This window comes from Dipodomys merriami, unplaced genomic scaffold, assembly GCF_024711535.1.
Source record: "Dipodomys merriami isolate MVZ:Mamm:240054 unplaced genomic scaffold, mDipMer1.0.p SCAF_3, whole genome shotgun sequence".
NCBI classification, from domain to species: Eukaryota; Metazoa; Chordata; class Mammalia; order Rodentia; family Heteromyidae; genus Dipodomys; species Dipodomys merriami.
This window is the reverse complement of record NW_027204492.1, coordinates 66,502,259-66,529,048: the sequence shown is the minus strand read 5'-3', so window position 1 is coordinate 66,529,048 and position 26,790 is coordinate 66,502,259. Positions and strand designations below refer to the sequence as shown.

The window sequence follows — 26,790 nt, the reverse complement described above, 5'->3', positions numbered from 1 at the left end:
AGAAAACATTTGTGATAGGCAGCTTAAATTATTATTCCAGTTGAGATTAGATATCTTCATAACTGCCATATACTTCATCTCTGAAGTTGGACATTAGTAATAAAAATATCAGTCTCCTTTTTCCTTTTATCAGTCTTTTTACTTGAGGTACCTAATGTAATAACCAGTGAAATCCTTTCATTCAAGAATGAACCCTGTATGCTTCAACTTCTTTTTAAATGAATAGAATTTTAAACTGTTTAGAATGAAGCCCTGAGGTTGATTAACCCCGTTCTTTCATCATCTGGCCTATTTGCCCTGATTATGATCTCTACTATTACAGCTCAATGCCATGGCCAACCGAGCAGCTGGGAAGGGATATGAAAATGAACTTAACTATACCAACATTCGCTTCAGGTTCTTGGGCATTGAGAACATCCATGTGATGCGGACCAGCCTACAGAAACTCTTGGAAGGTACAGGGGTTTCATCTTGGCTAAGTCAGAGACCATAATATTGCATTAAGCAGAAATCATGCCTGATTTGGGGTGGAACAAAAAGCCAGCAGGTGAGCAGATTCAATTAATAATCAGGTGTTTAACTGTAGTATGAACCTAGCTTACATACTACAGAATTATAGCAGTGTTGGTCTGGCACAGGGACCAAGACATTTTATTTCCATAACTTGGTAAAGTACATACGAGTCTAGTTCTTGGGGAAACAATTTCTCTTTATAGAATTATAGTCAAATATTCAGAGTGGGTAGACCAGTATAAGTGTTAATGAATTGGGGACTGAATTCATCATCCTTAAGGTAAGAAATCACCTTGTATAATCAGCTATAAGAAGTCAGTCTAATGTCACTGTGCTGGGGTCAGAATGGGAACAAGATGTATGGAACCTATAGGACTCTTGGATTTAGAACATTATTCTCAAACCACTTCCCAAGATTCTTTGATGTAGTATGCCAACTCAGGAAAAGATAGTGAAAACTTACCTTCTTTATTAGTAAACTCTTTCTGTCTTTTCTTCATTTTTATACAGGCATAATCTACAAGGTACTCTCCCCTAGATAGCCCTTGTCAGATTTTGTCTCTTCAATCTGAATCCCTTTTTAGAATATTGAGTGTGCCTTTTCCTTGAGTCTCTTCTCACTTTCTTTTGGCCTTAAAATATTCTATAAGAGGAGACTTTGTTTTACTAAATTTTTTGAGGCAAAATATTGCCCTCTGCTGGATGACTGAAAGTACATGAAAATTGACATTTCTTTTCAAACCTAACAGAGCCATAGGGCATAATAAGTAGAGTTATAGGAGTAGAGACAGATGTTAGGGGCCTGCAGAATTAGAATGTGTGGGTGGGATGAGTGTGGGATCAAATATGTTTTCTAATCGAGGAGTTATGAGCATTTTTCTGTAGGTGTTGACTTAGTTTTCAAAGCATAGGCCCACAATGCAAAGTCTGCCTTTGTCCTATGTTTGACCCATCGTATGGTTTCTACCTAATCATTTAATGTTTCTCTACCTCCACTTCCTCATTTACAAAGTGAGGATCATTTTCTTCCCTTTCTTGATAAATGAACTGAGGTGCTTGTCAATTTCAATCTCTGCTTCCTTTTCTGCTTTAGTTTGTGAATTGAAAAACCCAACAATGAGTGAATTTCTTGTTGGCCTGGAGAGCTCAGGGTGGTTGAGACACATTAAAAGTATTATGGAAGCTGGAATTTTCATTACAAAGGTAATAATCAGGACTTTTAAGAATTTGAACTAACTTTAATTATGGGATCTCTTAGTAATAATGTATCACAGTGGAAAGAATATTAAAGAGAAACAGGTTTTTCCCCATTCACTTCTGCAACTAATTACTGTGTGCCCTTAGACAAGTCAGTTTTTCTGTCTGTAAAATAAAGTGGCTAGGCTAGAATCTACTATAACTTCTGAGGAACCCACAGAACTCTTTGTGAATATGATTATTCCTCTCCCCCTTGGAAAATGCATATGTGATTATAGATAAAGAAAATGGACCTCAATTTTAGGGGCACCATAAACCCTGGACCTCAGTTTTAAAACCCTTAGGTGGTCTGTAATGGTTATTCTAGATCAATTACTCCGACTTTTTTGTGTTAATTCTAAGGTACCAAATGAAAGTAAAAGTGGATGTAAAATAAATATCCTCTGTATCCTTTATTTGAATTGTTTTTGCCAATAGGACTTGAATTCAGAGTGTTGTCCTTTACTTTTTTGCTCAAAGCAAGTGATATACCTCTTGAGCCACACCTTCACTTCCAGCATTTTGGTGCTTAATTGCTTTCTGATTAGTTAGGATTACCGGTACAAGCCACGAACAACCCAGCTTATTATGTGATTGTTTTTTAAAAAGGAAAGTTAGAATATACATTTTTTCATTTTGAAGCTTTGTTTTTATGTATTCCTACATGAGAACTTTCACCCTTATTATTTGACAGAAGTAAAGGAAAGAATGACTTTTTAGCCCCTATGCTATTTTCTTACTTAATAGCAATAACTTCTGGCTTAAAAGGTTTGAAAGGAGTATGTGTAATTTATTGTTTTAAATATCCAACTTTATTTCCTTATGCTTTATGCTTTTCCTAGTCCTGTTGCCTATACTTTTAATTGCAATGTGATATTGCTATGTGACTTTGTTGGTTGTTTTAGGCCTTTTTTCATAACTCTTGCATACTGTTCTTTTTATTATATTCTGTACCCATATATCATACCTCCTCTCTGAAGCTAAATTTATTATACCAAAGACAATGAGCATGGAGAAGAGGGCAGTTTCATAGTGCAAGCTCATATGAGTGTACCAAAACTGAAACCCCATTCCATCACCACATATCTAGTATCCCAAGCTGAAATACCCTCAGTCAGCCTTAACATTTCCCTCTTCTCCTCCAACTGGCAATTTCCAAGCCCTATCAGTTCTCCTTCAAAAATGTGCCATAAATCTATCCTTTCTTCCTAGTTTCTGCTGCTCCTTACCTAAGGTCATTATGGTCCTTTCCCTAAGTACTCTAATAACCCTCTATCTTCTTGTGTCCCCAGGTGAATGCTCCTCAGTTAAGTGACTTGCTTCAAAAGTCATTTTTCTTTCTTTTTTTGCAGGAGGCAGAAGTACTGGGTTTAAACTCAGAGCCTCACACTTGCTAGGATGATGCTCTGCTACTTGAGTTATGCCTCCAGCCCTGCTTTTTGCTGGTTATTTTGGAGATGGAGTCTTGTGAACTTTTCTGCCTGGGTTGCCTTTGAATGGTGATAGTTCTTCAGATCTTAGCCTATTGAGGAGTTAGGATTTCATCCATAAGCCACTAATACTTGGCTTCATTAATGTGTTGTGCCATTACTTTAAGCTAAACATCTTTCAGTTGTTCCCTTTTTTCTTGCCCATAAAACTCTGCACCTTTGGATATTCATTCTTTCATAGTCTTAACCTAACAGCTAGAGAGGACCTCTTGCTATTCTCTAACACAATGCTTCTTTTACTCTTTTTAAAAAAATTTATTTTTTCTCATTATAAAAGCAACACATGCATATTCTAAGAAACATTTCAGAAAAATAAAACATAAAATTTAAACAAAGCACACATTATGCTTCATCTTCATGCTTGATCAGAACTGTCCATGTTTGAACTTTCTGTGATGATACAAATGTTCTGTATCTGTACTAATAGCTACTATCCATGTGTAACAGTTTTGGGCACCTGAAATGTGGCTAGTAAGACTGAAGTTTAAATAACTATAGGTGGCTAATGACTTCATATTCGGTAGTACAGCTCTAGAGTTTTTCAACTCTTATATGTTATTGTACAAGTACTTTGTAAAAATTGTATACTATGGAAACTCTTCTGCAACTGACTTATTTATACTTTATGTATAATTAATAGTTTTCACATCACTTGAGTCAGTAGTACCTTATTTTTTTCAGTGCCTATATAATATTCCATTGTGTGAATTCACCATAGTCTCTGTTGGTAGAAAATTCAGTTTGTCCCAGTTTTTTTAAACTAATAAGAATTGCTCTCTGTGTGTGTGCATGTGCATGCGTGCACACGTGTGTGTGTGTGTGTGTGTGTGTGTGTGTGTGTGTGTGTGTGTGTGTGTGTGTATGTGAGTACTGGTCAGACACTGGTGGCTATAATCCTGGCTATAATACTAGCTACTCAAGAGGCTGAGCTCTGAGGGTTGTGGTTTAAAGCCAACTTGAGCAGACAAATCCAAGAGATTCGCTCCAATTAAAAAGCAAAAAGCCAAATGAGAGCACTCAGACGCCCAGTTCAAGCACAAGCAAAAAAAGTACATGTATATCTGTAGGTATTCCTAAAAATGGACTTTCCAAGTCAAAGAGTGCAGGTATTTCAAATTTTAATGATGAGGCCAAATTGCCTTATAAACAGTAATAGTTTTGATGGCCCCCCCTAACCATGCCTATTTTTCCACATTGCTGGCAATGGATATCATCAGTATTTTAAATCTTTGTCATTGTTATTAGTGATAATTTTATATACCTTGTTTTTAATTTACGCTTCTTTTTCTTAATGAAAATGAGCATCTCTTTCTATTCACTTTTCACTTTCCATTTCGATTTCTGAAAAGTACAGTTGCTGTCAGACTATTGCTGAACTGAGGAATTCAAAATGTTGAAAACTCATTTCCCAGATTTCTGTAACTCCTTTCTTATCTGCAACCTAACTACCCTCTAGGATGACCATTTTTCTTTCTTTTTTTACTTTCCTGCCTAGGCTGGGTTTTTTTATTGTAAGAATACTTTACAGAGGGGTTACAGCTACATGAGTAAGGTAATGAGTACATTTCCTATCGAGTGTTGTTACCTCCTCCTTTGTTTTTTCCCTACCATCCCTTCCCTCCCCACCTCCCCAACTTCTCCCTCCCCACCCTTGGAAGTTGTAAAGTTCATTTTTAACTTAGTGTTTTGTACATCTCATTGTTAAAATGGGGGATGACCATTTTTCTTGCATTGCTGCTACTAAGAACATCAGGACCTAGTGCAGGTTCAGTATTCTTGCTCTGGCCTAAACTTTTTCCTCTCTTCAGGTCTGTGCATCCTTCCTGGTTGCTCTCCCTCCTCCATTACTTTGAGGTTGGCTTTACCTCCTTCTTCTCCATGCTGATTCTTCCCTGTAACCCACAAGCTTGGAAGGACCATGTCTAGCTTGTTGAGTGAGAAGTGCTTGAAGCTTGGAGGTTTTATATTCCAGCCCTTACATCCTTACTCCAGTGAGCAGAGTTGTGTAATCCCCAGGAAATCGCTACACTTTCAACTAATCTTGTAGTAACTTGTACCTTCCATCTTGAGCTTTACACTTTCACTGTACCTACCCTGCTAAACAGAGTTATTTTCTTTTATGAAATTAACATACATTAGCCAGGTGTCTGTGGTAGCAACATTAACCCGGTGTTGGTGGCTAATGCTTATAATTCTAGCTACTCAAGAAGCTGAGATCTGAGTATCAAGGTTCAGACCCTACTGGTATAGGAAAGTCCTTGAGAAGCTCTTATCTCCAATTAACTACAAAAAACAAAAAAACAAAAATGGTGCTGTGGCTCAAAGTGTTTGAACACTAGCCTTGAGCACAAAAGCTCAAGGACAGTGCCCAGACCCTGAGTTGAACACACACACACACACACACACACACACACACACACACACACACACACACACACACACACACACACACACACACACACACACACACACACACACACACACACACACACACTAGCATACATCAGCCAGGTGATGTTGCTCACACTTGTGATCCTGGCTACTCAAGAGGTTGATTGATATTTGAGGATCAAGGTTCAAAGCCAGCCTAGACATGAAAGTCTATGAAACTCTTATGTCCATTTAACCATGAAAAAGCCTTAAGTGGCACTGTGGCTCAAGTAGTAAAGTGCTAGCTGTGTACAAAAGAGCCAAGTGATAGAAACCAAGCCCTAAGTTCCAGTCCCAGTACTAGCAAACATACACACACACACAAATTAGTGTACATTAGTTGTGCAAGATGGTTTCATTGTGATGTTTTCATATACACCTACAATATAGTCTTATGAAATGCCTTCTCTAATATTCTTCCTTACCCTGTTCCCTTCATTGTTCTGTTGTCATACATGCAAACCAAACTACCCACCTTCTTCATCCTCATTGACCCTTTTAGTTTAGCCTTCCCTCTTTCCTCTGATACCCATACCCCTATCCCAGAGCCATTTATTGCTCCTGTATCCTGATTAATGAGCATTTCTGTACAGAAATAAATCTACATTCACATTAATTGGTTCTGTAACAAGCTTATGGTCTCCAATCATAGCTGAAGTCTTGGGACCACTTAGCAGTTATTTGGCATGCCCCTGGTTGGGTTTCAGTCGTGTGCCACCAAGTAGGTATTCCTAATCTGTACTGCGCTTTCAAGTTGGCTACCTATTGTTGGTTCACCCTTCTATGAGCATATATTCATACTTGTCTCCTGTGTCATGGAAAATCAAGGTGATATCTTATCTGCCCACTGTTTCTGTTTGTTTTGTTTTGTCAGTCGTGGGGCCACAACTCTGGGCCTGGGCACTGTCCCTCAGCTCTTCAGCTCAACGCTAGTGCTCTACCACTTGAGCCACAGCACAACTTCTGGCTTTTTCTGCTTATATGGTGCTGAGGAATCGAACCCAGGGCTTCATGCATACCAGGTGGTTCTAAACTCAAGGCCTCATGCTTGCTGGAAATTAACTATTTGAGCCACACTTCTAGTCCTCACCACTCTATTTTTTTCTTTACTTTTCTGTTTTTGGCCCAAGATTGGGACTCAAACTCAGTACCTGATGCTTTCTCTCATTGGCTAGCCCTCTACCAATTGAGACAGGCCTCTAACCCCCAACCAATTTTTAATAGCTTCTTCCTGCAGAACTATGCTTAAATTTTTTCTTATCTCAAAAGACAGAATTTTTCTTACTCTATTCTCTTTATTAGACAGCTTTCTTTGGCTATAACAAAATATCTGAGATACAGTTCTAATGGTTTTAGTCCATGGTTTGTTATCCCATTGCTTTTGGATTTGTGAGGCTGCACATGATGATGGTTGTGCATATCTGAGCAAGAAGCAGAGAGAGAAAAACACGCAGGAGTCAAGAGTTCTGATACGTCCTGCAACAGCAGTCCTGTGATGACTTCCCTCTATTAGGCCTTCCCTCCTGACAGTGTCATGGGCTAGGGCCCAGACCTTTGTGAGGATGCTTCAGATCTAAACTAGGCATCCTCTTTCTAAACTAAACTGAATAGAAATATGGCATTCTCTTTCCTCTCAAACCCTTTTCACACATACTTAATCTTCACCATTAACATTTCACCTTTCTTCACTTTTCACCCCTCTGTGGCCCCACTTTCACAATACTACTATTACTCTTTCTGGGGCCACTAAGAACCTTTCACTTGTTAGAGCTAAGTGTCACTTTTAAAAGCTTCATTTATTTAAATTATTTTTAAGTAGTTGTACAATGGGGTTTCAATAAAAAATGTTGATTTAGGGCTGAGAAGGTGGCTTAGTGGTAGAGTGCTTGCCTAGCATTCATAAAGCCCTAGGTTTGATTCCTCAGTACCACATAAACAGAAAAGCCAGAAGTGGCACTGTAGCTCACATGGTAGAGTGCTAGCCTTGAGGGAAAAAGTTAAGCAACAGTGCCCAGGCCCTGAATTCAAGCCTCAGGACTGGCAAAAATAATGTCGATTTATAAGTACAATGCATCTTGAGCAGTGTCATCCCTTCCACTATTCTCTCCATCTCTTTCAGGCCCACCCATTCCCTCAAGTTACCTGGTTCCATTTTCATATATGTACATATTGCATATTATGATTACATTCTTTTCTTCTCTCTATTCATCTACCCCTTTCACTTTGCCCTCACCGTTCCAATGATACATGTTCCAGCGTTCTGGTATTCATTTTGTTAAGCTATAAGTTAGTTGTTCAAAAAAGTTAGACCATTGGAATCCTCTCCTGTATCTACCATAATTAATATGTTTGTGTATGTGCATATTACTCTTAAGAATCACTTTAAAATTTTTTTTGGTTGGTTGTGGGGCTTGAACTCAAGCTCTTCAGCTCAAGGCGAGTGTTCTACCACTTGAGCCACAGTGCCACTTCCAGGTTTCTGGTGGTTAATTGGAGATAGGGTCTCATGGACGTTCCTGCCAGATCTCAGCCTGAGTAGCTAGGATTACAGGTGTGAGCCAACAGCACCCAGTTAAGGATCACTTTTAACCTCTTATTTTGACCTTTTCTGCTGCATTTGGTACTGTTGACTCATGACTCATAGAACCTGTCTTTAATCCAACCATTCCCTCCTGGCTCTCTTTCTACCTTTCAGGCTGCTTCTACACAGGTTGACTCCTATAATATCCCCTCTTCCTCTGTTTGCCTTTCAAAGTGTGTGTGTGTGTGTGTGTGTGTGTGTGTGTGTGTGTGTGTGTGTGAGAGAGAGAGAGAGAGAGAGAGACAGAGACAGAGACAGAGACAGAGACAGAGAGAGAGAGAGACAGACAGAGACAGAGACAGAAAGAGAGAGAGAATATGTGTGACTGGGAGATAGAACTTCAGGGCCTTGTGCTTGCTAAGTAAATTCTACCATTTGAGCTGTGGCTTTAATTCTTTTTGTCTTTTTAGATAGGATCTTATACTTTTTGCGCAGCTCAACCTTGGATCATGATCCTCTTACCTCCCATTTAGCTGGGATTATAAGTGTGTGCCACCACATTCAACTTGTATATTGAGATAAAGTCTTGATGAATTTTTTGGTCTGGAAGGGCCTCAAACTGATCCTTTTACCTACACCTCTCAAATAGTTGCAATTATAAGCAGGAGCTACTATCCACATCTACTCTAAAGTTCTCTACTTTGTGTGTGGGGAAGGGGGGGTTGTGAGGCTTGAACTCTGGGCCTGGGTGCTGTCTCTCAGCTCTTCAGCTAAAGGCTAGTACTCTACTACTTAAAGCCACAGCACCAATTCCAGTTTCCTGGTGGTTTATTGGAGATTAGAGTCTCATGGACTTTCCTGCCTGGGCTGGCTTTGAATTATGATCCTCAGATCTCAGCCTCCTTAGTAGCTAGGATTTACAGGCATGAGCCACCAGTATCCGGTAAATTCTCTACTTTTTAGGGATTTTTCTCACTTTTGATTTGACCTGGACAGTAATAGCTGTACACATAGTTTCTACTACCTTTACTATTGAGCTAGTGGCCAAATCAATCCTCTAGCTAACATCCTTCCCTTACTTAGTTGTCTTCTGCACTCTATCTAAAACTTGCTGCTGCTACTTCCATGTTTACTCTTTAGAGTAATGGTACTACCATTTACTTAGTTACTTGACTACACATTTCAGAGTTATCTTTGACTCTTCCCATGTATTTTCTCATTATGTTCCGTTCAATTTTTATATTTACCCTCCTTTTCAGACCCCTACTGCTTTCTTACTTTAGGTATTCATGGAATTTCATGAATGGAGAATCTCTTTGGTCTTCTGCCACCACAATGATCTTTTCTTTTTTGGTCTTTATGTGTGTGCATGCTCGTGCCGGGGCACTGACCCTTAGCTTTTTTCACCCAAGGCTGGTACTCTAGCACTTGAGTCAAAGCTCTACTTCCAGGTTTTGTTTTTTTTTTTGGTTATTAATCCAAGATAAGAATCTCATAGACTTTTCTACATGGTCTGGCTTTGAACCTTGATCCTCAGATCTCAGTCTCCTGAGTAGCCAGGATCACAAGCATGAGCCACTGGCACCTGGCTCACAATGATCTTTTTAAAAATGAACATCTGATCCTGGCACTCCTGTACTTTCATCACCATAGTAGTTCCCTATTGCCACAAGATAAAATAATACTTGTTCTCTGGACCCTTGGTTTCCTGACCAGCTCTGTCTCTTCTCAGCCCAGTTTCAATCATTACAAAGTGACTAAAGAGTTTTCTGCCTGTTCTGTGTCTTATTGCCTGTGTATATGCTGTCATTTCCCCCCGATGAAATATACTTTCCTCCCTGTTTATCTGGCAAGTTCTTACTCACCTGACAAGACCCACTTGAACTGTTTTCTCCTCTTTGATTATCTTATGCCACTGTCTTATTTGCTATCAGTTCAGTTATTTGTGTTAAATGTTTGTTTCCTTTGTATTCCTAATATAGCTATAGTGTATCTCATCCAGTCACTCAGCAATTACTGGCTAAAGAGGCAAATAAGTTAATTGATTAATTAAATAATTGGCTTTCTTTACCTGAGGAAGTCCTACTCTGTCATCAAGATTTACACTTCCCAAATTATTCCCTCTATTCTACATTTTTTGGTCCAAGACTAGGACTTGAACTTGGTGTCTGACACTTTCACTCATTGGCTGGTACTTCCACCTGAGCCACACCTCCAACCCCATTTCTTCTACATTTTGAACACATTTTCATTCTAACACTTATCAAATTACCACTTACTTGTTTACTTGTATTTTTCATTGAATTGTGTGTTGTTCTTTAAATTCCCCATGTCTACCATTCTGGTATGATTCAACAAATGTAGAAAAAGGAAAGGAAGGAAATTCTTCAAGATAGCCCAGCTACTCAGTAGAAACCTAATTCAGATCTCAGAGGATACTTTCTGAATGTATTATCACAGTCCTCAGAGTTAAAGATGAAGAAATTGAAAAAAAATTGTTTCCTTGGCCCTTACAAAAGAATATATCTATTATACATTAACTTGTAGCAGCAGTACATAAACATCTACTTACATTGTAGGCTCTTCAGAAGCAGAAATTGTTTCTCATCTTTGTATCTAGGGATGCAAATAGTATCTGCCTGGCATATAGAGGTACACAATTAATTTTTAATGAATATGCCTGCTGATTGTAGCTTATGCCTGTAACCCTAGCTACTTAGGAGGCTTAGATCTGAGGATTACAGTTCAAAGCCAGTCCAGGCATGAAAGTCCGTGAGACTCTATCTCCAACAAACTACCAAAAAGCTTTAAGTGGAGTTGTGGCTTAAATGGTAGAGTGCCAACCTTGAGCAGAAAAACCAAGCCAGAGTATGAAACCTGGAGCTCAAGCCCTAGTACTGGCATGTGGGTACGCACACACACACACACACTCAGACACACACACACACAAAACAAAGAATGAATAAGTATATGATCAATACTAATTGCCCAAATTAACCAAGCTGAATAATTGTTTTGATCTTTCTATCATTCTGATTGTATAGAAATCAGCCTGAGACAAGAAATCTCATCAATTTTTCAGATGGAAGAGTTTGTACTAATAAGACTAGATGGTTATATGGTGCTGGACACCTGTAATCCTAGCTACTCAGGAGGCTGAGATCTGGGGATCACAGTTCAAACTAAGCCAGCCCAGGCAGGAAAGTCTATGAGACTCTTATCTACAATTAACCACCAGAAAACCAAAAGTGGTTCTGTGGCTCTAAGTGGTAGAGCACTAGCCTTGAGCAAAAAGAGCTCAGGTCAGTGCTCAGGTCTTAAGTTCAGGCCCCATGACATAATAAAAAGACTAGAAGGTCAGTGGAAATCATATTCAGGTCTTGGATTGAAATGAAAAACTCTCCTGTGTTTTTGAGGTTGTATTTATTCTCTTATCCATGCCTTCCTCTGAGCTTTCTCTTCAGAAGTTCTGTGAATTTAGACCCCTCTGTTATTTTTTCTTTTTTGTCCTGCATGGGTTGATTTAATTTTCCTATTAGTAAATTCTCTTCTTGCACCCGAATATTTTCTTTTCATTCCCCATTGAGTTTTCTGAAGAAATGGGAAGTGATTAATGTGGCACAGTTAGACCAAGTTCTTGGTGCCATAGGGATAGTATGGGGAAATACTATTGATTAACCCCACATGCTATGTAAAGGTTGCTTATGATACCTTTTGCCTCCTCTCTTCACAGGCAGTGGAGGAAGAAAAGGCCAGTGTCTTAGTCCATTGTTCTGATGGTTGGGATCGGACATCACAAGTTTGCTCGGTGGCAAGCATCATCCTAGACCCATTTTATAGGACATTCAAAGGACTCATGGTAAGCAAGTGATTCTGCTTTCTTTTGTGTGTGTGAAAGATGGTAAATAAATTTCAAAGAACTCTCAACCAACTTGTTAATTTACAAAAATGTGCTGAGTTTATAAAATAGCTTTGTTTTCCAACTTAGCTGCTATTAAACAAGTCATGTACAGTCTGTATACTTCTTGTATATTTATCAGATGGTAAGTTCTATGTAATAGGCTACAGTAAGAGATGGAAAAGGCTAAAAGTTGAATGGATGATAGTTTAACTAGGCTGTTTGTTGGCCTCATAATGTTCACCATGTTGTCTGTGTGAATTTCAGACTCAAGATTTCTTTCTGGTGCTGAATTCATTCAAGGCTTCTTAGTCTTCCTAAGAAATAGGTTTCATGATAGTGTTTTAGCTTCATTTCTTTGGGATTTTCTTTTTAATGGTTGAAAATGGTTGTCTTATTGATACTAACTTAAATGCTACTTTTGGATTCCTATTATCCAAAGGTTGAATTTAAACTTGTGCTCAGAATTACATTTAGTACACTGGATACAAATCTAAAATAATTTCTCCTGAGAGCTTCTGAAGTTTGGAGACAGTCTATGCAGGCCCATTATTGAAATCTGACTTAATTATCACTGGGGAGATTTATTTTACTATTCAATCTTTTCAACAAAGTTTTTTATATGTTTGTATGTATAGTTAGTTCCTTTAATGATTTTCCTAATGCAGTCTTTTCTTTTTTTATATAAAAATGAAGATCCTAATAGAAAAGGAATGGATATCTATGGGCCACAAGTTCTCTGAAAGGTAAAAAGTACCATCATTTTAAAGGAGGGGGCTGAGATTTCACAGGTAGGGTTGATAAAAACCCAAGTATTTGTGTAGGAAGATCAGGAAGTTGAACAAGTCCTTAATTTATTTCTTTCATCAAGAAATAAGTATTGTAGGACACTAAGGCGAAAAGGTGACTAGAAGAATGTCATCTCTATTTTGAAGGAATGCAGGTGATTATATCAAATGGTTAAGTATTTTGGGAAAAAAGTCATCACAAACCCCAAAGAGAAAAGTCCTTTCATCTTTATGAAGAAGTCAGGGTAGGTTTACAAGAGTAGGTAGCATTTAAGGGTGAATTATTAGAGATGACAGAGTTTGGTAAAACAGTGGGTGGAGAAGGATATTTAATCAGTGGGATTAGAGTCTAAGATAATGTACCAAAAAAAAAGATAATGTACAACTTAATGTTTTTGTTAGAATGTATGTTAGGCATCTGTGGCTCATGCTACTTAGGTGGCTGAGATATGAGGATCATTGTTCAAACCTAGCCCAGGCAGCAAAGTTTGTGAGACTCTTATCTCCAATTAATCATCAAGAAGTTGGAAGTAGAGGTATGGCTCAAGTGGTAGAGTGCCAGCCTTGAACTAAAAAGCTCAGCAAGAGTTCAAGGCCCCTGCATTCAAACCCCAGTACTGACACACACACAAAAAGAAAAAGACTGGTATATATTTCTGTTCTTTAGTAAGGGGCTGGAGTAAAAGCTACCATTACCTACTGTATAATCTAAACTAAGCCATTCACTAAGGCTTTGCTATGATACCAGATCAATAAATACTTGCCAAATAAGTACCTAAGTATATGCTGTATACCAGATCAGACACTGAGCCAGTCCCAAAGGCAAATGAGTTTTACTCTCAAGGAAGTTAGTGGTCCCCAATTGATATGCATCCATTTATTTTTGATTCAGTCCACTCCTTGCTTCATCCACAATGTTGGGCCTGTCCAACTGTCAGATACTAAGCAGACGGAATTGAGTCAAGGGCTCTAATCCCTTCTTTGTAAAGAAAAAGAAATCAGTGGTGACAGCATATTATAAATGCTAAGATAGAGGAAATCATAAACAAAGGAACTTGATCCATTTTAGAGCAAAGAAGTCTTTGAACGGGTCCAATTTAAGTTTTAAAAAAACTTAAATTCATATTTATAATATGAATAATTATTACTTAGAAAAGAGGAAAATATTCTAGTATGGATGTATATGAAACCATAGATGTATGAAACAGGATGGTGTACTTCAAGAACTGAAAGCAATTCATTGTGCCTGGTCCTTAGAGTACATAGGTAGAAAGATGAAATGAGTCCAGGAAACTGAGTCCATTAAGGAGATCATTGAAGGCTCTGATTTTTTTTCTTCTAAGAAAGTAGAATATGAGTATATAAATGTCTTTTCTTAGAATCATGATCAAATGAGAGACTGATACCTAGATAGAGTTGTGAGTTTTAAGAAGGGTATTTCAAGACAGAAGAAATTTAAGCATGCTCTTGTGCTGAGAAAAAGGAAGTAAGTATTAGAGAAGATGAAGGTTTGAAGCACACATAATTTTTGGTCGAGTAAGACTTCTGAGGAGGTAGAAAAAAGTGAAAGCTCAAGTCCAAATGAAAAGGTTAGCTGGCACTATAACTAATGAACACATCCTGAGACTGGATGGAAAACAGGCAGAAGTTATAATTTAGAAATTTTGTACTTGATGTCCTCCATTTTTTATAATGAGCTATAGAAGCTTACGTACAGGAAGATATGAAATAGAAACAAGGTTCAAAAAATTAACTTAAAATCTGCAATTTTCTCAAACATCTTTTACAAGTCAGAATGTGGGAGCAGAAAATAGTATTTTCTATTAGGTAAATTAAATTGGCAGCAGAGGAAAGAGCAGTAGTACGTGGTATTAAGGCAAGGGAAAGGTTTATTTGCAGGCCACCTCTGGTAACAGCAGGAATAAAGGATATAACCACAGGCAGGCCAGACTTATCATCGAGGCCAGGGAAGGAAGAAGGTGTGGCCACACATTATGTGGATGTGACCTCAGGGAGGGGGGGGGTGGTGACTGCCTCCAAGTGTGTTGGTTACCTAGGTGACACAGGTACTGCTCCACCTTCCCAGGGTGGACCTTACATTTTCACCTTATCTGTGGGTTTTAGAGGAGAATAATGATAAGAAAGGCCAGAAAACTGAGTAAATGGAGAGAGAATAATTGACAGAACAGATGATAAAGTCAAGGATGGATAAAGAAGAACAGAAAGCCCTTAAGAACCTATCCAGTAGAGAGGTTCTGGGATAACTGGGAGAGGAGGTTTTAAGAGTGAGATACTAGGATTCAAATTTCAAAGGAGGAACAGACCTTCCAAATAGGCTCAAGAACCAGCCTATGGCAATGGATTCAGAGACTTAAGTGCAATAAAAGAAAAGATCAGAGAAGATAATTGGATTTGAGTTATCTAAGAAAGCTTTTAGTTTAGTCTGTGTAAGTCATCAACCAGCAACAAAGATTAATGCTTAAGACCAGGGTCAAAGTCTACAGAGAATGTGGAGAAGTGACTTAGAGGTTGGTAGAAGATACCTTTGAGGAAAGGGGGAAGTATATGAGCTAGACAGCATGACCTATGTTGAAATTTTGGGAAAATGTAAAAGGAGTAGTAGTTTGGAAGCAGTAATATTAGCAAGGAAACCAGCAGAACCCACCTTTGTTCTGCTTGAGGGTTATGGTATATGGAGAGTGGAATGATAAGTATTCTCTGGTTTCAGGGGTGTTTTTTTTTCTTTTTCTTTTTTTGCCAGTCCTGGGACTTGACCTCAGGGTGTGGGCACTGTCCCTGAGCTCAAGGTTAACATTCTACCACTTGAGCCACAGCACCATTTCCAGCTTTTTCTGTTTATGTGATACTGAGGAACCAAACCCAGGGTTTCGTGCATGCTAATCAAGCACTCTATCACTAAGCCACATTCCCAGCCAGCATTCTCAGTTTAATTTGAGCTTCAAGAAGAGATCATATCTTTGGTGATTAAGGTAAAAATATTAGAAGGTAGAGAACCTTCAGCACAGAGGATAGGAATGCTATGTTTGTTTCCAGAGGAATAAGATTTGCTATGGGTTATAGGGTTGATATAGGAGACATTGTTGAGGAAGTTTTATTCATATATTTAATACTTTTTTCTTAAATACCTATTTTGTGTGAAGTACTTTACAGTAAGCAATTTGGATGGGGTCCTTGTTCACATTAAGCTAAAGGTGACTGTTTGCATTTAAATTAGTGTAATTAAATGTAACTAAAAATCCAGTTCCTCAGTCACTAGTCCACATCTCAACCATTAGTGACTATCATATTATAGTTCTGCTGGAAAGAGAGCATAAAAGAAAATAGCTGGGTGCTGGTGGCTCACAGCTGTTATCCTAGCAACATAGAAGAATCAGAGGATTGCAGTTTGAAGTCAGCCTAGGCAGGAAAGTCTCTGAGATTCTTATCTCCAATTAACCCCCAGAAAACTAGAAGTGGCCTTGTGGCTCAAAGTGGTAGAACACTAACCTTGAGTGATAAAGTCCAAGGACAGTGCCCAGGCCTACTTGAGTTCAAGCCCCACAACTGACAAAGGAAGAAAGAGAAAATAGACTACATGATCAAAGGACTTATAGTCTAGACAATGGTGAAGGATGCCATTGGCTAAGAGGCCCCCTGAGATCAACTAGATTTGAGATTTAGACTGGCATTTTACCATGAGGTATTTCTTTGCCAAAGCCAACAGAGAGAGAAGGTGACCTTTTATAGCATATTCCAAACAGTGTAGTAGTAGTAGTAGTAGTAGTAGTTGTTGTTGTAGTAGTAACAACAACAACAACAACTGTTTCTGGTATTATGGTTTTAACTCAGTCCTTTACACTCAGCTTGCTTATTTATTTAGCCTGTTTGCTCTACTGGTGATTCATTGAGCTATGCCTCCAGATGAGCTTTTTGCTAGTTATTGAAGAGATGCAGTCTCATATTTTTCTGTTCAGACTGGCTTTGAACCATGATCATCTAAATATCAGCCTTCTGAGTAGCTAAGATTACAAGCATGAGACACTAGCACCCAGCTCAGTGTAATCCTTGATGCTAATAGTATCTTTATCTGTTTCTTGTAGATGTGGCCACATGGAAGGGGACCCTAAAGAAGTGTCCCCTATCTTCACTCAGTTCCTAGACTGTGTTTGGCAACTAATGGAACAATTTCCTTGTGCCTTTGAATTTAATGAAAATTTCTTGCTGGAGATCCATGACCATATTTTTTCCTGCCAGTTTGGAAATTTCCTTGGGAACTGCCCAAAGGATCGAGAAGATTTAAGGTAAAAATCAGTTTGTGTGAAAACACCAAATAGGGAGAAAGAAGATCATGGAAAAGAATGAAGCCAACCCCTGAATTTATAATACCAGTCAGAAAAGGAGAGGAAGTAATAATGAAAACGTTTTTTTGTTGGTTGTGGGGCTTGAATTCCAGGCCTGGACGCTGTCCCTCAGCTTTTCAGCTCAAGTCTAGCGCTCTACTACTTGAGCCACAGTGCCACTTCTGGTTTTCTGGTGGTTTTATTGGAGATAAGTGTCAGGAATTTCCTGCCCAGGCTGGCTTTGAACTTCAATCCTCAGATCTCAGCCTCCTGTGGAGCTAGTATTACAGGTGTGAGCCACTGGCACCTGGCAAAAAGAACTTTTAATGTATAAAGCACTCCATGTTTGAGGAACCAATGAAATGGTGGATGTGCAAGAACTTTGTATTGCCTATAGTCTTTTTTGCTTGTATCAGAAATTGCACACTGGCAGTACTTAGTCTTATCCTAGCCTTACAGGCACAGTTTGGTCAGTCTGCATTGGTTTATTTTTTTTGTATTTGGTGGGGTTTTTGTTTTTGTTTTGCTTTTAGAGACAGATTTCACTGTGTGCCTCAGGGTGGCCTAGAATTTTTTATATACCTGCCTAACTTCAAGCTCATTATCCTCCTGTTTCAGCCTCTCTAGTGTTGAGATTTCAGGTGTGTGCTACCACATCTAGTTTGGAATTCTAAACTATGAATTCAGTTAGAAGCATTTAAATATTAGGGATTTCACATAAAAATCCAATTAACTTAGGCATTGTTTCCTGAAGTAGATAAGCCAGTATACCCAGAAATTCTGAAAAATGAAGAACTCTTAACAAATTTTTGTGTCAGTACTGGGGCTTGAACTCAGAGCCTTACTCTTTTCTAGCTTTTTCTATTCAAGGCTGGCACTTTACCACTTGACCCATAGCTCTCTAGTTCCAGCTTTTTGCTAGGTGATCAGAGATAAGAGTCTCTTGGACTTGTCTATCTGAGTTGGATTACAAGACTCAAGCTAACTCTTATTGGCCATAGTACTTGCTACTTTCTTTGGCTTTTTTGGCCCACTTCTAAAGTTATCTGTGCAGTTCCTTAAGCAATTCGGATGTATTTTCACCCCTAATTTAAATGAACATTCCTAAAATAAATAAAACATAAATACTTTTTGAGATTGACAAGATAGAACAACTGTAAATGGTAATCTCCCTATTTTAGACCAGAAAAAGAAAAGAAACTAGCTGCAAAATTGAAACAACCCTGTTTCATATTAGAAGTTAGCTCAAGTTCTTGGGCCCTGTCATGACATTGCCTAGATGACATGACCTTTCTGAGATTCCATTTTCTTGTTAACGCAGACAATAGTGATGTATCTTTCTGCTTTAACATTTTTACTTTACTTGGTTGCTATCAGATACATTTCTGTCTTTTTTGTTAGTCCCTCCCCAAATGCTTTTATATGTATTCAGTTTGAGTAAGCATTAAAACACTAGATTTTTTTCTATAATATTTTACCCTCTTAGAATGAGATTCATGTCTCTGTATCCATTTCTCACATAAATCTGAATATCTCTGTAGATGATTTTAGAAACATTTGAACATTTAAAATGGTAATTACTTAAGATGGCAGAAATGTCATTTACTCATAAAAGGAAAAGCAGGGGCTTTAGAATCAGGCAGATCTAGATTCAGACTTAGACTGTCATCTATTATATGTGTGACCCTTAGCATGTTAATGTTTTCTTATTTTCTTCCTAGTAGCTTGAAACTAAAACACCATCATAGAACTTTATTATGGACATTTAAGGAAGTATTTTGGGCAATGTTTGGAACAGTGTTTAACACATAATAAATAATAAATATTAGTCACTTCATCTGAGGTTTTTTTTTTTCTATTTTTAAATAGTATATAAGAAAGTTGAATATTCAGGACATGTTGCTTTTCTGTAAAAGTTACAGGACTAGAATTTTAGGACCATATTTCTGCTTTCCATTCTCTTTTAACTTTCTTTGACACATGCATACAAAAGACCTTCCCACCTGGTTTCCCAAAATCCTCATTGGGAACCAATATATCTACACATTTTCTTCCACATCAACCACATGCTGGTTGAGCAGGTTCTTCATAGTATCAACTAAAATGTTGCAAGCAGTTTTGCAATATTTATACTATAATCTTTGGTTCCCTACCTAAAATAATTCATGATTATCTCCTCATATAAATTGCTGTTGTCTTCAGAAGGAAGGTGAAGCTGGCTTAATATAAAAAGAAATAACAGAACTGCCAGAAATTTACCCTGCAGGATCCTTATATCTTAACTTACCCGAGGTTTGTGGGGTTTATTTTTTAGCAGTACTAGGGATTATTGAACAAGGCTCTACTCGCTATCACTTAAGTCACATGCCAAGTCCTTCTGCTTTTTAGTTCATTTTTCAGAAAGGATCTTTTTTTTTTTTTTTGGTCCATCATGGGACCTGAACTCTGGGCCTGGGCACTGTCCCTCAACTCTTTAGCTCAAGGCTAGCACTCTACTGCTTGAGCCACAGCACTACTTCCAGCTTTTTCTGTAGTGCTGAGGAATCAAACCCAGCATCTCATGCATGCAAGGCAAGTACTCTACCACTGAGCCACCTTCCCAGCCCAGCATCTTTTATTTTTGCCTGGACTGGCTTTAGAGTGCAATCCTCCTACCACCACCTCCTGAGTAGCTAGTATTACAGGTGTAAGCTACTATATTCCATAAAGACAATTCCATAATTTTTTTAAAGACTGGAAAAATAATCAGTTCATAGAATTCTAAATTTGGAAGAGAAGTTAACAGGTCACATCTTTCTCTTCCTTCCTTTCTTCCTTTTTTCCTTCCTTCCTTTTTTCCTTCCTTCCTTCCTTCCTTCCTTCCTTCCTTCCTTCCTTCCTTCCTTCCTTTCTTTCTTTTTTTGGTAAGTTGTGGTGCTTGAACTCTGGGCCTGGGAGCTGTCCCTCAGCTCTTCAGCTCTAGGCTAGCGCTCTACAACTTGAGCCACAGCAAGCACCATTTCCAGTTTCCTGGTGGCTAATCAGCGACAATAGTCTCACGGACTTTTCTGCCCAAGGTAGCTTTGAACTGTGATCCTCAGCTTTCAGCCTCCTGAGTAGCTAGGATTACAGGTGTGAGCCACTGGTACCTGGCTTCACATTGTACTTTCTTAGCTTGGAAATTGCTAAGAAGTTTTCTAATATCACACAGCCACTTGCGAGCAGAGACTGAAACTAGAACCTCTTTCTCTCTATAGAGAACTCTTTCTAAACTCATTTATTTTAAACATGGATAAAAATAAAACTCAAATACTTTGTTATTCTACCAACATTCATTAGTCATTTCTATTTTCTATCATATCACCTCTCTTGAGTTGGGCTAATTACTAGTTAAACATAGCTGATTATCAAGTTCAACAGTACTACTGACATTTTTCTTTTTTAACAGAGTCTTTGATAAAACACATTCCGTGTGGCCTTTCTTGATTCAGAAGAAAGCAGACTTCAGGAACCCTCTATATAAAGGCAAGACTATGTATGGGGTCCTCAATCCTAGTGTGCTACCCTACAACATTCAGTAAGTTGTTTTGTTTATGGTTTTGTTTTGCTGTATTTTGTCAGTACTAAGGTCTGAACTCAGGACTTTATACTCACTGAGGAGTAGAAAATGACTGGGAGATAAATGTTATAATACTCTCTTACCAAAATTCAGTAGCGGGCTTTTTCATTTATTACTTAATCATCATTGTTTTAAATTTCTTATTGAATTCTACAATTTTGAAAAAATGTGAGTCTTAGAATTTTTTCCTTTAAGAAATAAAAAACAGCCAGATATCAGTGACTCACATCTGTAACCCTGTCTACTCAGGATTGCAGTTCCAGGTCAGCCTAGGCAGAAAAGTACATGAGACTCTTAGCTCCAATTAACAACTAAAAAGCCAGAAGTGGCTGTATTTCAAAGTGGTTGGACACTAGCCTTGATCACAAAAGCTCAGGAACAGTGCCATCAGTGCCAAATCCCTGAGTTCAAACCCCAGGACTGATACACAAAAAATAAATAACAGCTATAGAGGATTATAATATATACATATATGTATCCCTATAATTTCCTTCTTTTCCCCAGTAAGTAAAAATAAAACATCCAGATATTATAAAACAAACTACTATAAAAGAAAGAGGAAAAATATTAAATAAAGTCCACAGGAACTACAAGAACAATATGATGATGAATACCATGGTTTTCTTATTGCCTGATAGCTTAGATGTGAAGCTAAAGAAATGAGCAATCTAGAGATTCCAAGGCCACCAAAGCAAAACTCACAAACATTGCTCTGTCTAGCCAAAGAACTAAAAAAGGGGCAGACTAATAAGATAAGAAAATTTTAGACAATATCTCTCTTACTATCAAAAATAACCATAGATGGCGAGGTGCCCATGGCTTCACTCCTGTAATCCTAGTTGCTCAAGAGGCTGAGATCTGAGAATGGAAGTTTGGAGCCTGCCTAGGAACATAAATCTTCTGGTCCATGAGACTCTTTTCTTCAGTTAGCCACCAAAAAGACAGAAGCATAGCTGTGGTAGAATGCCAGTCTTGAGCAAAAAAGCTAAGGGACAACGCCCTGGCCCGGAGTTCAAGTCCCAATACTGGCACAAAAAAAGACCACGTAATACCTTACATATGCTAAAAAGGTCAATTTGATGTTTGTGCATCAAGCAACAGAGATGTAAGATATGTGAAGCAAACAGAGAACTGAATAAAGTTCTAAGAAACCTATAATTAGAGGTGGAGATATCAACATTCCTTTTTCAACAATTGATAGAAAAAATACACAGAAAAGCAGCAAGAACATAGAAGAACTCAAAAGCACAATCATTCAGCAAGATCTGCCCCACATTATTTTTCAAGCACCATGAACATACACTAAGATCATGTCCTAAGCCATTAATATGCTCACCAGTCTTTTTAAAAATTAAAATTAGCGGGGCACCAGTTGCTCACACCTATAATCCTAGCTACTCAGGAGGCTAAGATCTGAGGATCATGGTTCAAAGCTACCCCATGCAGGAAAGTCTGTGATACACTTATCTCCAATTAACTACCAGAAAACCAAAAGTGGTGCTCTGGCTCAAGTGGTAGAGCACTGCCTTGAGTTGAAGAGCTCAGGGATAGTGCTCAGACCCAGAAATAAGTGCTTCAACTGACAAAAAATTGGGCTGGGAAGGTGGCTCAGTAGTAGAGTGCTTGGCCTTGCATGCATGAGGCCCTGAGTGATTCCTCAGCACTACATAAGCAGAAAAAAAGCTGGAAATGGTGTTGTGGCTCAAGTGGTAGAATGCTAGCCTTGAGCTGAAGAGCTGAGGGACAGTGCCCAGGCCCAGAGTTTAGGCCCCATGACTGACAAAAAAAATTAAAATTATTTCTAATGTTTGCTCTGACCCAAATAGAATCAAACTAGAATTAATAACAGAAGGACAACAGGAAAATCTAGGAACATTTGGAAACTAAGCTAGTTCTGAATAACTTGTATATCTTACAGTAGTTTCAAGGAGAAATTAAATTGAAATATGAAAATGTAACATACCAAAATTTATGGGACATAGCTAAAGCAGTGCTGAGAGGTGATTTATGAAACACAATGTTTAACATTTGAAAGAAAGTCTCAACTATTCTAAGCTATGTATAACCTATAAAATCCATAACAAGAAAGAAATGAATAATTTACTGCAGAGAGATGGACAAAAAGAGCCTGGAATGAAGCAAAGAATATCACTGCAAACCCCACAGACATGAACACATAATAAAGGAAATCACAGACAGTCTTCAACTGAATACAGTTCAACTTAATTTTTTAGCTTTATGGTGGTGTGAAATTGATAAGCATTCAGTAGAAATACTATCGATTTTTATCTTTTCCTGAGCTAGCAATATCTGGTACAGTGTTCTCTTGGGATGTTGGGTAACAGCAATGCCCTACAGCTCTAGTCAGCCCTTGTAATGCCAAAGCTACACAACTGTTACTTTGCAGTATAAAATGTTGTTAAACTATGATGTTTGGGAGTTTATATGTATTAAATGAATTTTTTACTTAGGATATTTTCAACTATACTGTTTAATCCTAGCACTATAATCCTAGCACTGGTAGGGCCAAGGTAGGAGGAATGTGAGTTTGTGGCAACTCTGAACTACATAGTAAGTTCCAGGCTTTGCTGAAACTACAGGCTGAGGACCTGTCTCAAAAAAAATAAAAACAATCAGGAGAATAGGCTAGAGAACCTAGAACTAAACTCAAATAAGTATATCTCAATTAACTTAAAACTCCATTCAAAAGGAAGGACAGCTTTTTTAAAATAGATAATTCTAAGGTAGGTAATTCATCAGCCTTCCCTCCAAAATGTGGTTTTGTGTGTATGTGCTTGTGTGCGTGCATGTCTGTGTGCATGTGTGCGTGTGCGTGTGTGTGTGTGTGTGTGTGTATGCTTATCCTGTAGCTTGAACTCAGGGCCTGGGCACTGTCCCTGAGCTTTTTCACTCAAGGCTGATACTCTACAACTTGAGCCATAGCTCTGCTTCCAGCTTTTTGGGTGCTTAATTGGAGATAAGAGTCTTACAGACTTTCCTACCTGGGCTGGCTTTGAACCATGATCCTCAAATTTCAGCCTCCTGAGTAGCTAGAATTACAGGCATGAGCCGTTGGTGCCTGGCTCCAAAACTAGTTTGACTTATACAAAACTGAACATAAAATGGATTGTAAGTGTCAAGAAATAATCCAGTTAAGAAATGGGCAAATAAAGTTTTCAAAAGTACAAATGGCTAATACATACATGAAGACATGTTCAACATATTTAGCTATAAAGGAAATGTAAATTGAAATGACCATATAATTCCATTTCACCCTAATCAGAAGAGCAATCATCAAGGAAACAAACAATAACAAATGCTGGCAAGAATATGGATGGCAGGGGTCACTCTTAATATACTGTTGGTAGGAATGCAAATTAGTCCAGCCACTATGGAGTTCAGAATAAAGGTTATTTGAAAACCTAAAAATCAAACTACCATATGATATTGTCACTTCTGGGCATATATCCAAAGAAATGTAATTCAACATAAAATAAGGATAACTAAACACCCATAGTTACACCAGCACTATTCACACCCATAGTTACACCAGCACTATATGGAATGAGCCTAGTTACCCATCAACCAATGAATGGATTAAGAAAATATGCTATAGATACATGCTATAGAGTATTTTTTCAGCCAGAAAGAATAATTTAAAGGAGGAGTTCCGGGAAGATGGCGGAGGAGAAGCTGGAATCTGAACAAGCTCTCCCATAGAAAGCAGTTTTAGAGTTCCAGTGAACAGCCCTAAGCCAGAGAACCACACCAAGTGAGCCATCACAGGACAGAGGGTTAGGCAAGAGAGGGGAAATCAAGGCAAAGAGACACATCTGAGCGCTTGCCAGCAGCCCCCGCGGCAGTGGTCGCGGCGGCGACTGCAGGGCACCATAACTGAGCCACAGAGTCCGGGACGAAGGAGCCAGACACAGCAGGGGAGCGGATTCTACACAACACCAGCAAGAACCGACAAGGAGCGGACATCTTCATCTTGCAGTTTGCGGACCAGAGACGACCCAGGAACCAAGACTCAGCGTGAGTAGAAGCCCGACTTCCTCACTCCTTCTCAGGGAGTAGAGGAGGGAAGGCCACCCCTCCCCCCCCAGCACCAGTGATCTCCATCTTGGATACCGACAAAGCTCTGCGGAGCTGTGAGCTCCAGTTTAGGCCTTAGAATAAAACGAGTCATTTAGCAGGTTACAAGAACTTAACGGCGGCGTGACCTCCCAGACTCAGCTCCATCCAGGGAAAAGTCACCCAGCTCGGGCGCCAGCCATAGGAATGGCTTTCTGCACTGGGTAACCAGAGCCAGAGGCTGCCCCTCCCTCTAGCAGCCTCAACAATCAATTGAAAAACAGAAACCCTGAGAATGGCTCCAGGCTGGGCTCTGTGAGGTTTTCACAAAATAGCCCCAGGGAAAAGCTACTGTTTGTTGAAAGGCCTCAACTCTACCCAGAACCTAGCCTCATCACTGCATTCCCTTATTTTGTGATTCTCAAACCAGATCACCCTCCCATTAAACTAACCTGGGAAGGGGATCTCAAAATCTTGGGTAAAGCAGAGGATTTTTCTGCCTGTTCGAAAAATCTGACTTAAGAAACCAATCAAGCCACAGGACCTCAAGCAGACCAGAGACTCCAACAAGAGGCTGGCTACAGACACAAGGGAGATACAGGATTTTTCCCACCCCTCCCAAAAAAATTCAAAGAACTTTTTTTTTCTTTCTTCTTCTTCTTTTTCTTTTTTTTTTGGTTCCTTATATATAAGAAAAAAAATTTTTTTCTTTTCTAATACTTTTATTAATCTTTAATTTTTGCCTTTTTTGAAAAAAAATAGTTTTCCAGTAACTTTTTTTTCCTCTTATAATTTTTAGTTTAAGGGTATGTGAAGGTGCGTTTTTCTTTCTTTTCTTGTCTTCTTTCTCTTTTTTTTCCTTTGTTCTTCTTTTTTAATTATCTTTTTGTTTTTGGTTTAGCTCTACTGAACTTCTGATCTTTTTATTCTCCCTTTCTTATCCTTTTCACCTTTTCCTCTCCTTTGTTCTTCTTTATATGACTTAACTCTTGTCCTTCACACCCTCAGACAAACCCGTAGTTAACTAGTAGACCCTATCCCCCATTGTGTACACACTTAATCCACAAATTTATTACTCAATTCAAAACCTGAGACTTAAATTCCTTAATAGCAGTACTACCTCTTTATACCTATATAACATTTTAAGTATTTTTTTAAGTCTTTCACATCTCCTCTATGTCCCCCCCCATCTCTCAATATATTCACGTTCCTCTCTAAATAGATTATTCTTGAATCTCCATAATATCATTAATTTTTACTTGTCTATTTTTTCTGGTCTCTTTTCATTTCCCTTTCCCTTTCTTCTTTTTCCTCTCTCTCTCTCTGCTTGCATCCTACTCAACCTATTTCCTGCTTTGAGATTAGGACATAGTTAACTCTCCCTGTGCCTCCCCACACCAATCTATTCCTATATTTTACACACATCTCTCCCTAACCCTAATAATTTCTGGTTTTCCAAATTCTTCTCTGCAGTTCGAAGCCCATTAACATATAGTTGTTTGATGTTGAATAGATGTATCTGTTGAACTAGATTGTATCTGTAGACTATTGACTGTACAAATTCATACTTTGGTTGATGGTAGCCTTAAGATAGTGTTCTAGCACAAAACTGGCGCTATTTTCATCTCAAATGGGCAGAGTAAGCTGGAAAAACACAAGAAAAATGGCAAATCCAGGTATCTCAATTCCTAATCTTGATAATCAGGGGACAGAACAGATAATGAATAATCCAGAGGAGAGTTCCCAAATAGCTCTACAAACACTGCTGGCAAACATGATAAATGAAAAGTTTGAAAACATACAAAGGACTCTGTATGAGCGTGATAGGGAGAGAGAGGAAGCAACCCGAAAGTATATACAGGAATATCATAAGCGTGAGGAAGCTACTCAAAAACTGATACA

General features: G+C 38.5%; 1 protein-coding gene across 1 annotated transcript in view; it reads left to right on the top strand.

Annotated features, from left to right (window-relative positions):
- Mtmr8 (myotubularin related protein 8) overlaps positions 1–26,790 on the top strand; it is an 84,129-nt gene that overhangs the window by 39,342 nt on the left and 17,997 nt on the right. Inside the window, exons 7-12 of the mRNA XM_070039091.1 lie at positions 323–455; positions 1,607–1,716; positions 11,924–12,049; positions 12,785–12,834; positions 16,977–17,177; positions 20,644–20,772. Coding sequence (XP_069895192.1) covers positions 323–455; positions 1,607–1,716; positions 11,924–12,049; positions 12,785–12,834; positions 16,977–17,177; positions 20,644–20,772 — 749 coding nt within the window. The remainder of the gene's footprint in view (positions 1–322; positions 456–1,606; positions 1,717–11,923; positions 12,050–12,784; positions 12,835–16,976; positions 17,178–20,643; positions 20,773–26,790) is intronic.